The sequence below is a fragment of the Plasmodium relictum genome (genome assembly GCF_900005765.1).
Source record: "Plasmodium relictum strain SGS1 genome assembly, chromosome: 3".
NCBI classification, from domain to species: Eukaryota; Apicomplexa; class Aconoidasida; order Haemosporida; family Plasmodiidae; genus Plasmodium; species Plasmodium relictum.
In genome coordinates, this window is record NC_041681.1 from 145,647 (window position 1) to 158,757 (window position 13,111).

Here is a 13,111-nt window from a genome sequence, read left to right on the forward strand (position 1 = left end):
CATTTTTCTCTTTTTTTTTTTTTTCTTTTTTTATGCTTTACGCTTTATTATTATTATTATTCATTTTTTTTAATTTTCTCTATATTTTTCTTTTTATTTTTATCATATTTCTTAAATTTATTTCCATTTTAATTTTTGTGTGTAACTTTTTTTTCAATGTTTCTTTTTCATTTCATTAATACCACATTCTTGTTTTTATATCTTACATTACTTTTTCTTTCTTTTTTACGTTTTATTTTATTTTATTTTATTTTTTTTTTATATTTATTTTTTTTTTTTCCTTTTTTTTTTTTAATTTTTATAGTGAAATTATATGCGATGGATTCTTGTATTTTTTTAGTTTTAGCTTAGATACATACAGAAAATTTCAAAAATTATTTTATAACATTTATAATATTGTATTATGAATTTAATTCATTATATATAAAATATTCTTAAAGTTTTTTTTTTTAATTATTTATACACTTAAATATCTTAAATTCTACTGTTAAAATATATATATACCTATTAATATATTGAAAAATTTTAAATGTTCTTTTATGAAATTAACATATCTTTTTTTTAGCTTTGTGTTTATTTTATTTTAAACATTATTATTTACATTTTATACAGAAAAGTAAATTTAAGAAAACGATTTTTATTCCTATTTTATGTTACAATATTTTTTATAATTTTTTTTTTTCAAATATATATAATGTATTTTTTTTAGTTTTTGAAAAGATAATTCAAGAACAATTGAATATATATGCACTTTTTTTTTTTTTTTTTTTAAATTAAATAAAAATTAAAAAAATTTCGTATGTTGTTGAAATTCAGATTTTTTTTTTTTTTTTTAATTCTTTTATACTTTTACATGAGATTGAATTAATTTACATTTATTATTTTTATTATTTTTTTTATAATTAAGTTATATATATATCTTGTATGTACTATTTTTCATGAATTAAAAAGATTTAATAAAGTTTATAACTATTTTATTATTAAATTTTTTGACATTTCTAAAATTTTGTAAAAAGATAAAATATTATAAAAAAAAATAAATAATAAAAAATGTAAAAATATACATACATTTTCATATATAAAATTATTAAATTTATTTTTTTTAAAATGAAAAACAATCAAGCATGTGAGCAATCCTCAGATAAGAATGATGTAAGAATAAATAAATAAACATATATATATATGTACATTTATAAGTGTTTATTTTTTTCATCCTTAATTTAAAGCAAAGTTTTATTTTTTATTGTTATATTAATGATAAAAATAAAATATATTTTTATTTAAATATAATTTTTTTTTTTTTAGAATAGTAATAATATTATAAATTCTACACAAAATAATGAGGATCACGAAAAAACTGTGATGAATAACTATAGTGAAGAAAATAAAATGGATGAATTAAATTCATCATTTAACTTAAAAAATGAAAAATTAAGTAATGAAGAAAAAAATGATAATATTTATTATGCAGATGATATAAATAATAATAAACATGATAATTTTAATGATGCTAATAATAAAGATGATGCAGAAAATATAAGTATGAATAATTCTTATAGTAGTAAGAATATAAATAATCAAGAACCAAACACAAATATTTCATCAAAACATATTAATAATACTAATTTGCAAGGGCAATTTCCAATTTTAAGAAATTCAAATTTACCAAATGCCACAACGAATTATAATGATACACAAAACAACGCTAATATGCATTATAATATACAACAAAGTAAAAATGTGAATTCAGATATAAATAATTTACCAGAAAATATGAAAAACATATTACCAAATGTGAACAATTTTTCACCTAATATAAACTCATTTGCACAAAATGCCGATAATTATCCTCCATCCCCTAATTCATCTACTATTCCAAATTTGACATCTAGTATTCCCAATATATTCCCCAATATGAATAATATGACGGGAAATGAAAAAAATATTCCATCGAATATGAGTAATATTCCACTAAATATTAAAAGTATGCCACCAAATATGAATGCTTTTCCACCAAATATGAGTTACTTACCACCAAATATGAGTAACTTACCACCAAATATGAGTAACTTACCACCAAATATGAGTAACTTACCACCAAATATGAGTAACTTACCACCAAATATGAATAACTTACCACCAAATATGAGTAACTTACCACCAAATATGAGTAACTTACCACCAAATATGAATAACTTACCACCAAATATGAGTAACTTACCACCAAATATGAGTAACTTACCACCAAATATGAATTATTTACCACCTAATGCACCCAATTTACCAATAAATATGAGCAATTTTATGCCAAATATGATGAATCTCCCACCTTATATGATGAAAATGCCAAATATGAAAGTGAAAAATAATAAAATGAGTAATACGCCAACTAATTCAATTGATAATGCAAATATAAAAAACATAAATTCCGTGAATAATTATAATTCATATCAAAATATAACACCAATTCAATTTAATAATAGACCCTATATGCAAAGTAATCCTAATATGAATATTGCAGGACAAGGTTTAAGTGCATCTTATTATTTGCCGTCAAACACTTATTTATCTAACTTTAATATGATGAATAATAATGAAGTAACGCAGATGCCAAATAACCCTTCTTCACAGATTTACTTTTATCAACAACTAAAAAGTGAGGAAGATATATTCCCATCTGATGACAAAGAAGAAGAAATGCATGAAGAAAAAAAAGAAAATGAAGAAAGGGAAGGAGATTATATAAAAAATGAAAAAAGAAAATATAAGAAACATTATGAAGAAGATTTAGATATGAAAAATAATAAAATAGAAAGTGTTTCAGATAAAAATATTCATGAATCTAAAGTATTTTCTATAATAAAAGAAAAAGCTAGAAAATGGAAAATGCTAAACAGCAAAAAATATTCAAAAAAAAAAAAATTTGGTGTCGTAGAGGAAAAAGAAGAAATGCCATGTGAGCATTTAAGAAAAATTGTAAAAGAGCATGGTGATATGAGTAATAAAAAATATAGATATGATAAAAGAGTTTATTTAGGTGCATTGAAATATATTCCTCATGCAGTATATAAATTATTGGAAAATATACCAATGCCTTGGGAGCAAATAAAAAATACAAAAGTAATTTATCATATTACAGGTGCTATAACTTTTGTAAATGAAATATTTGTTGTAATAGATCCTTTATATATTGCTCAATGGGGTACTATGTGGATAATGATGAGAAGAGAAAAAAGAGATAGAAAGCATTTTAAGAGAATGAGATTCCCTCCTTTTGATGATGAAGAACCACCATTAGATTATGCAGACAATATATTAGATATAGAGCCATTAGAATGCATACAAATGAAGTTAGATAAAGAAGAAGATAAGAGTGTTATTGATTGGTTTTATGAATCTAAGCCATTATTATATAACAAAAATCATATAAACGGAACAAGCTATAAAAAATATAAATTAACTCTAGAGCAAATGGGTGTTTTGTATAGATTAGGAAATCAGCTATTCAGTGATTTTCAGGATGACAACTACTTCTATTTATTTAATTTAAAATCTTTTTATACTGCCAAAGCTTTAAATATGGCTATACCAGGAGGACCAAAGTTTGAACCATTATATAGAGATATATATGAAGATGATGAAGATTGGAATGAATTCAATGATATTAATAAAATTATTATACGACAACAAATTAGAACAGAATATAAAATCGCATTTCCTTATTTATATAATAACAGACCTAGAAAAATTGCTGTTAGCAAATACCATACTCCTATGTGTGTTTATATAAAATTAGAAGATATTGATTTGCCACCTTTCTATTTTGATCTTATCATCAATCCTATTCCATCCTATAAAATTAGGAAATTCAACAATAAAGACAAAAATAAAACAAGCTTTGACTTTTACTTAACATATATAAGAAGAGAAATTTACTACGAAGATGTGTTAGGCAATGAGAAAGATATTGAAGAAGGAAAAAATAAAAATATGAGAAAAACTCATAGTGATGAAGAGGAAGATGATTATGATAGTAATAGCAATAATTCTAGTGATGTTGGGTATTACACTAAAGGAAAAAATAAAAAGAGAAAGAAAGAAAAGGGTGAAAAAGAAACAAAAAAATACAAAAACAAAAAAGTTATAAAAAAGCATAAAGAAAAGGAAGAGAAAGAAATAAAAAAAAATAAGAAAGGATATAATTCCAATTATGAAATGAGTGATCACGATAGTGATTTGGAAAATCATAGACATAAAAAGAATAGCAACACCAACATGACTGGTAGCGATAGTGTTGATAACAGTGACACGAATGTTTCTAGTAACAAATATAATAACTCAAATAATGTAAGTATCAAGACAAGTAAATATAAAGATGAGCATTATGAGCTTGATAGTACCTTAGAAAACAATTCTTGTGATAATAATCCAAAAAAATATTATAAAAAAAATAAAAAACGAAAGCATTCATACAATGACAATGAAAATAAAGATCAAGATGAGGATGACTCAAAACTAAGAAAAAAAGAAGAAAAAAAAAAAAAAAAAAAAATGATTATTAAAAAAGTAGAATATGGTATTCTACCTTTATTACATAATTACCCATTATATACAGAAAGGACAATTAATGGAATACAATTATATCATGCTCCTTATCCATTTAATAAAAAATGTGGATACACTAGAAGAGGCATTGATATTCCATTGGTTCAATCATGGTTTAAGGAACATATATCAACTAAATATCCAGTTAAGGTAAGAGTATCTTACCAGAAACTTTTAAAATGTTGGGTCTTAAACCATCTACATTCTAAAAGGCCCAAGAGCATGAAAAAAAAATATTTATTTCGAATATTTAAGAGCACAAAATTTTTTCAATGCACAGAAATGGATTGGGTAGAAGTGGGTTTACAAGTGTGCAGGCAAGGGTATAATATGTTAAATTTGTTAATTCATCGTAAAAATTTAAATTATTTGCATTTAGATTACAATTTTAATCTAAAACCTGTAAAAACATTGACTACAAAAGAAAGAAAAAAATCTCGTTTTGGTAATGCATTTCATTTATGCAGAGAGATATTAAGGCTAACAAAATCTATAGTAGATTCCCATGTACAATATAGACTTGGTAATATTGATGCATATCAACTAGCAGATGGAATTCAGTATATATTTTCTCATGTTGGTCAATTAACAGGAATGTATAGATATAAATATAGACTAATGAGACAAGTTAGAATGTGCAAGGATTTAAAACATTTAATTTATTATAGATTCAATACGGGATCTGTAGGAAAAGGGCCAGGTTGTGGATTTTGGGCCCCTTTATGGAGGGTTTGGATATTTTTTTTAAGAGGTGTAATACCATTACTAGAAAGATGGCTAAGTAATTTGTTAGCTAGGCAGTTTGAAGGTAGAGTTTCTAAAGGTATAGCCAAAACAGTTACAAAACAAAGGGTAGAAAGTCACTTCGATTTAGAATTAAGAGCTGCAGTTATGCATGATATTATTGATATGATACCTGCAGGGCTAAAAAATAATAAGAGCAAAGCAAGGTTAATATTACAACATTTAAGTGAAGCCTGGAGGTGTTGGAAAGCTAATATTCCATGGAAAGTTGTTGGGTTGCCTTTACCTGTAGAAAATATGATTATTCGATATATTAAATTGAAAGCAGATTGGTGGATTAATGCAACATACTATAATAGAGAAAGAATAAAAAGGGGTGCTACAGTAGATAAAACAGTTTGTAAGAAAAACTTAGGTAGATTAACAAGGTTATGGTTAAAAGCCGAGCAAGAAAGGCAGCATGAATATTTAAAAGACGGACCTTATGTTAGTGGAGAAGAAGCTGTCGCTTTATACACTACTGCTATTCATTGGTTCGAGTCCCGTAAATTTACACATATACCATTCCCACCTTTAAATTATAAACATGATACAAAATTACTAATTTTAGCTTTAGAGAAATTAAAAGAAACATTTACTGTTAAAAATAGACTTAATCAATCCCAAAGGGAAGAATTAGGTTTTATTGAACAGGCATACGATAATCCTTATGAAACATTATCAAGAATAAAGAGACATCTATTAACACAAAGAGCTTTTAAAGAAATTTCAATCTCGTTTTTAGATTTATATACTCATTTAGTACCTGTTTACGAAGTAGATCCATTAGAAAAAATTACTGATGCATATTTAGATCAGTACCTATGGTATGAAGGAGATTTAAGAAACTTGTTTCCTAATTGGGTAAAACCATCAGATAATGAACCACAACCCTTGTTGGTTTATAAAATGTGTCAAGGTATAAATAATTTGCATAATATTTGGGAAACAAAAAATAATGAGTGTGTTGTCATGCTGCAAACTCAGTTCAATAAAATATATGAAAAAATCGATTTAACATTATTAAATAGATTATTGCGTCTAATTGTTGATCATAATATAGCAGATTATATTACAGCAAAGAATAATACTAATATAACATTTAAAGATATGAATCATATAAATTCTTTTGGTATTATTAGAGGTTTACAGTTTTCCTCATTTGTTTTTCAGTATTATGCTATTATAATTGATCTACTAATATTAGGATTAACAAGAGCCTATGATATTGCAGGACCATATAACGATGTAAATCAATTTCTAAGTTTTCAAAATGTCCATATAGAAACAAGGCATCCAATTAGATTATATTGTAGGTATGTAGATAAAATATGGATATTATTTAAGTTTACTAATGAAGAATCTAAAGATTTAATTCAAAAATTTTTAACAGAAAACCCAGACCCCAATAACGAAAATGTTGTTGGTTACAATAACAAAACTTGCTGGCCTAGAGATTGCAGAATGAGGAAAATGAAGCATGATGTTAATTTAGGTAGAGCAACATTTTGGGAAATACAAAATAGAATACCTAGATCTTTAACATCTTTAGATTGGGATCATTATAACACATTTGTCAGTGTTTATTCTAGAGATAATCCTAACTTATTATTTTCTATTGCAGGATTTGAAGTACGTATATTACCAAAAATTAGACAATTAAGTTACGGTTTAAATATATATACCTCTTATATAAATGAATATAATAAAAAGGAATTAAATGGGGGTGAAAAGGGTAATGATAATAACTTAAAAAATAACGAAGAAAATTCTTATGAAAAAAATGTAGTAATATCATCTAGTGGAAAAGAAGGAACGTGGAAATTACAAAATGAAGTAACAAAAGAAATTACAGCAGAAGCTTATTTAAAAGTTTCAGAAAATAGTATGAAAAGATTTGAAAATAGAGTTAGGCAAATATTAATGTCTTCGGGAAGTACTACTTTCACAAAAATTGCAAATAAATGGAATACAACATTAATTGGTTTAATGACATATTTTAGAGAAGCTGTCTTAGATACAGAAGAGTTATTAGATTTATTAGTAAAATGTGAAAATAAAATACAAACACGTATTAAAATTGGTCTAAATTCTAAAATGCCATCTCGTTTTCCACCTGTTGTTTTTTATACTCCTAAAGAATTAGGAGGTTTAGGTATGTTATCAATGGGTCATATATTAATACCAGAGTCTGATCTAAGATATATGAAACAAACGGATAATGGAAAAATAACTCATTTTAGAGCCGGTTTATCTCATGAAGAAGATCAGTTAATTCCAAATTTATATAGATATATATCTACATGGGAAAGTGAATTTTTAGAAAGCCAAAGAGTCTGGTGTGAATATGCATTAAAAAGGAATGAATGCCATAACCAAAATAAAAAAATTACTTTAGAAGATTTAGAAGATTCATGGGACAAAGGTATACCAAGAATAAATACGCTTTTTCAAAAGGATAGACATACATTAGCTTATGATAAAGGATGGAGAATAAGGCAGCTGTTTAAGCAATACCAAATTATTAAAAGTAATCCATTCTGGTGGACTAATCAAAGACATGACGGAAAATTATGGAACTTAAATAATTATAGGACAGATATGATTCAAGCATTAGGTGGTGTAGAAGGCATACTAGAACACACTTTATTTAAAGGAACATTTTTTCCTACTTGGGAAGGATTATTTTGGGAAAAAGCAAGTGGATTTGAGGAATCTATGAAATATAAAAAACTAACAAATGCTCAAAGAAGTGGTTTAAATCAAATTCCTAACAGAAGATTTACATTATGGTGGTCCCCAACGATTAACAGAGCAAATGTTTATGTAGGATTTCAGGTACAATTAGATTTAACAGGTATATTTATGCATGGAAAAATTCCTACTTTAAAAATATCATTAATACAAATTTTTCGTGCACATTTGTGGCAAAAAATTCATGAATCACTCGTTATGGATATATGTCAAGTTTTTGATTTAAATTGTGATTTACTAGATATTGAAACAGTACAAAAAGAAACTATTCATCCACGAAAATCTTATAAAATGAATAGTTCATGTGCAGATATTTTATTGTTTGCAAATTATAAATGGGGGATTTCCAAACCATCTTTATTATCTGATGAAGATAACATATTTAGTAATAACACAGAAGTAAAAGCAAATAACCCTTTATCGTTTAGTTCTTATCCATATACATCAAATCAGTATTGGATAGATATACAATTAAGATGGGGTGATTTTGATTCACATGATATTGAAAGGTATAGCAGAGCTAAATTCTTGGATTACACTACTGATAATTTATCTATTTACCCTTGTTTAACAGGAGTTTTAATAGGAATAGATTTAGCTTATAATTTATATTCTGCTTATGGGAATTGGTTTAACAACTTAAAACCTTTAATGCAAAAGGCATTACAAAAAATTATTCAATCCAATCCTTCACTATATGTTTTAAGAGAAAGGATAAGAAAAGGTTTGCAATTGTATTCCTCAGAGCCAACAGAACCATATTTAAATACACAAAATTATAATGAATTGTTTTCTTCTCAAACTATATGGTTTGTTGATGATACAAATGTTTATAGAGTTACTATTCATAAAACATTTGAAGGAAATTTAACAACTAAACCAATCAATGGTGCTATATTTATATTAAACCCCAAAACAGGACAATTGTTTTTAAAAATTATACATACTTCTGTATGGATAGGTCAAAAACGTTTATCTCAATTAGCTAAATGGAAAACTGCTGAGGAAGTCGCTTCTTTAATTAGATCCTTACCTATTGAAGAACAGCCAAAACAAATTATCGTTACTAGAAAAGGAATGTTAGATCCATTAGAAGTACATTTATTAGATTTTCCTAATATTATAATAAAAGGAACGGAACTAAATTTACCTTTTCAAGCTTTACTAAAACTTAATAAAATAGGGGATTTAATTTTGAAAGCTACTCAACCACAAATGCTTCTATTCAATTTATATGATGATTGGTTAAACAATATTTCTTCCTTTACAGCATTTAGTAGATTAATTTTAATTTTAAGAAGTTTGCATATAAATCCTCAGCAAACAAAAATTTTGTTGCAACCAAATAAAAATATAATCACTCAACCTCATCATATATGGCCTTCATTTAATAATAATCAATGGATTCATTTAGAAGTACAACTTAAAGATCTTATTTTAAATGACTATTCCAAGAGAAATAATGTGCATATAGCATCATTAACACAAAACGAAATAAGAGATATTTTGTTAGGTATGGAAATAACTCCTCCATCAATACAGAGACAACAAATTGCAGAATTAGAAAAAAATAACTTGGATAATATTGAACAACAAATGAAGGTTACTACATCTAAAACAACTACTAAACATGGTAATGAAATTATTGTATCTACTTTATCTCCTCATGAACAACAAACATTTACCACAAAAACTGATTGGAAAATTAGATATCTAGCAAATAGTTCTTTATTATTTAGAACAAAAAATATATATGTTAATAATGCTTTGAAAAATACCAATCCAGATAACATTACTAGTATTAATTCAATTAATGATTATACATATGTAATTGCTAAAAATTTATTAGAAAAGTTTATATGCATATCAGATTTAAAAATACAAGTGGGTGGATTTTTATACGGTTCTTCACCACCAGATAATTCTTATGTGAAAGAAATTAAGTGTATACTTATACCTCCGCAAATAGGAAATTATCAATCAGTAACTTTATCTAATTATTTACCATCTAGTAAATATTTAGAAAATTTAGAAATTCTAGGATGGATACACACACAAACAACTAATTGTTCTAATACAAGTAATCATTTAACTACTTATGATATGGTCACTCATTTATCTTTTTTGCAAGAATGTAAAATGAAAACATCAAAAAAAAAATCAGAAGGAAATGTTTCTGATGAAGAAGCAGCAGATGATATTAATGAAGATAATGTAGAATTATGCAAGACTTGGGATAAAAACAAAACAATTATACTTACATGTTCTTTTACACCTGGTAGTTGTACTATTAATGCTTATAAATTAACTGAGGAAGGTTATTCTTTTGCTAAAAATAAAAAAAATTCATCTGATTTATATGCATTTCCTAATATTAATAATTTATATGAACAAGTACAAATATTATTATCAAATGTTTTTGTTGGTTTCTTTTTAATACCCGAAGATAATATATGGAATTACAATTTAATGGGAATTAAATTTAATAATAATCAAAAATATTCAGCTCAATTAGACATACCTCAACCATTTTATGCTGATATCCATAGGCCTAATCACTTTTTACAATTTTCTTTACTCGATCAACATGATGGAGATGAAGCAGATATTGAAACATCTTTCATTTAAAAAAATGAAAATAAAAAAAAAAAAAATTATATTATTTCTTATTAATTCACTTTTCTTTTTTTTAACCTTAAGACGAAAATATGTGTACAATTTAAAAAAACAAAAAAAAATAAAATCGAGTATATAATTTAGAACTATTTTAGTCAACTTTTTAAGAATAAATAAATATATATTTATATAAATTAGAGAAAATAACATGTTTTTAATTACCGAAAAAGAATAATATGAAAAATAAAATTTTTTTTTTTGAATTAATTCATATATATATATAAGCACTTTTAATAATTTCATTATTATGTGATTTTTTTCATTCCTTTTTAATTCATTATTTTTTTTATTTAAAATGATTATATACATATTTTTTTCCTTTAATACTTTTCTAAAAAATTTCATTAATGCAATAAATTATTTTTAATGAAAATTTTAAAAAAATAATAATATTTAAAGAAAAAGAAAATAAATAATATGGTATTATATAAATAAATATTATTTTATTTATGAAATGAATAGATTTTATTAACTTTTTTTTATTATAGAGAAACCTTTAAATTTCAAGTTACTCCTTTTTTTTCTCTTTTTATTTATTCTATTATATATCTATATTTTAACATGAAAATATCAATACTTCAATTTCTTTTTTATGACTTAATTATACTTTATTCTTAATAAGTTTATATTTTAACTTTACATTAAGTAGCTTCCTTATTTTTGTTTCGTTTTGTTTTCTTTTTCTTTTTTTTTTTTTTTTTATGACTGTTTCAAAGAACAATTTTTTCTAAAGCACATAAAAAAAATAATAACTTTAAAATTTCAAAATATATTTAATTACTAGATTATTATAATTTCATGATAAATAGAATATATTTATAAATAATAAAACGTATTATTTTTAGAAAGAAAATGAAACATATAAAAAAAAAAAAATAAAATAATAAATATATAAAATTATATAAAAAAATTTGTTCAAACAAAAAAATATAAAAATATATTTAAAAAATTAAGAATCTGCATATATTACCAGACACAAATGGAATATTTTTTTTTAGATAAAATATTCTTACGATAACTTTACCATGTGGTAGATTGAATAAATAGTACAAATGAATTTTATTAAATTTCATATATTAATCAAAATTTAATTTAAAATTATATAGATATTTTTATTTTCTATTATAACAAATTTTTATTTAATTATATTTTTATCAGATTTTTATTTGTAATTTAACTTTTTCTTTTTTCTATTATTGGGAATAATTTTTAATGTTTCCCTTTTTTTTTTTTTTAACATTCTTGTATTATTTGTATTTTGCTTCTGTTTATAATCATTTAAAGAATATTCTAAAAATTCCTCAAAAGTTTTGTGAGATGTTGAACATTTCCATCTTAAATTCCTAAAAAAAAAAATTTTATTATTATAAAAAATTACAATCTCTAGTATATATATGATGTAAACAACTTATATATATATATATATGTTAAAATGAAAATATAAAAAAATAGATATACATAAATAAAATTTATAATATAATTTTTTTAAAAATAATAGACAAAAATATTTTATATTACTTTGCTAATATAGATATTATAAAATAATTATTTATATCATTTTCAAGAATATATTTTTGTTCTATTTCTAAGTTATTAACATTGTAATAATGTTCATAAATGTGAGAAAAATTTAAAAAACTACTTGAATTTATACTTTTATATAATTTATTTGAAAATATAGAAAAATTCTTTATGTTGTAGCATTTAATACAATAAATCTAAAAAGGGTAAAAAAAAAAAAAAAATATTCTCTTTTAATATATTACAACTAAAATATCTTTAAAATTTTTTTTTTTTTAATTCATATATGTATATATATATATATATATATATATATATTTTTTCTATCATATTCCTTCTATTCTTATAAAGCATTTCCATTTACAATATTTACTCAATTTCCTTATTTTATTTTTATTTTATTTTTATCTTATTTTTATTTATTTATTTTTCTTACTTCTATTTTAATAAAATAAAATGTTGTATTATTTATATCTATATCATACAAAAGAGAAGGATAACAAGTATCTAAATTCTGTGAACATATATCACAATTCCTTTTTCTCTTTTTTAATTCTAGTAATGTTTCTTTTAATTTGTTTTTTAGATTTTTTGAAAATATATTAAAAATTTCATAAACTGTTTTTTCTATAGGAAAGTTCTTTATGTCAAATTTTAGTTTTCTTTTGTTTAAATGATTTATAGAAATTTTTAATTTTTCTTTTATATTTTCTTCATTCATTTTAAAAAAAAATATTAAAATTTTTAAAATAAAACATAAAATTTTAAATTA

The 13,111-nt window shown here is 23.4% G+C and overlaps 2 protein-coding genes across 2 annotated transcripts; one reads left to right on the forward strand and one right to left on the reverse strand.

Moving 5' to 3' along the window:
* Window positions 1-1,107: 1,107 nt before the first annotated feature.
* On the forward strand, window positions 1,108-10,770 carry PRPF8 (pre-mRNA-processing-splicing factor 8, putative; the record flags this gene model as incomplete). Its single annotated transcript, XM_028680013.1, has 2 exons — window positions 1,108-1,152; window positions 1,306-10,770. 2 exons carry the CDS (start codon window positions 1,108-1,110, stop codon window positions 10,768-10,770), a joined length of 9,510 nt encoding a protein of 3,169 aa, XP_028531552.1.
* A 1,210-nt stretch (window positions 10,771-11,980) lies between these two features.
* On the reverse strand, window positions 11,981-13,060 carry PRELSG_0302800 (conserved Plasmodium protein, unknown function; the record flags this gene model as incomplete). The annotated part of the gene is made up of 3 exons (XM_028680014.1): window positions 11,981-12,161; window positions 12,337-12,536; window positions 12,776-13,060. The coding sequence occupies 3 exons, from the start codon at window positions 13,058-13,060 to the stop codon at window positions 11,981-11,983; spliced, it is 666 nt and encodes a 221-aa protein (XP_028531553.1).
* Window positions 13,061-13,111: the final 51 nt, after the last annotated feature.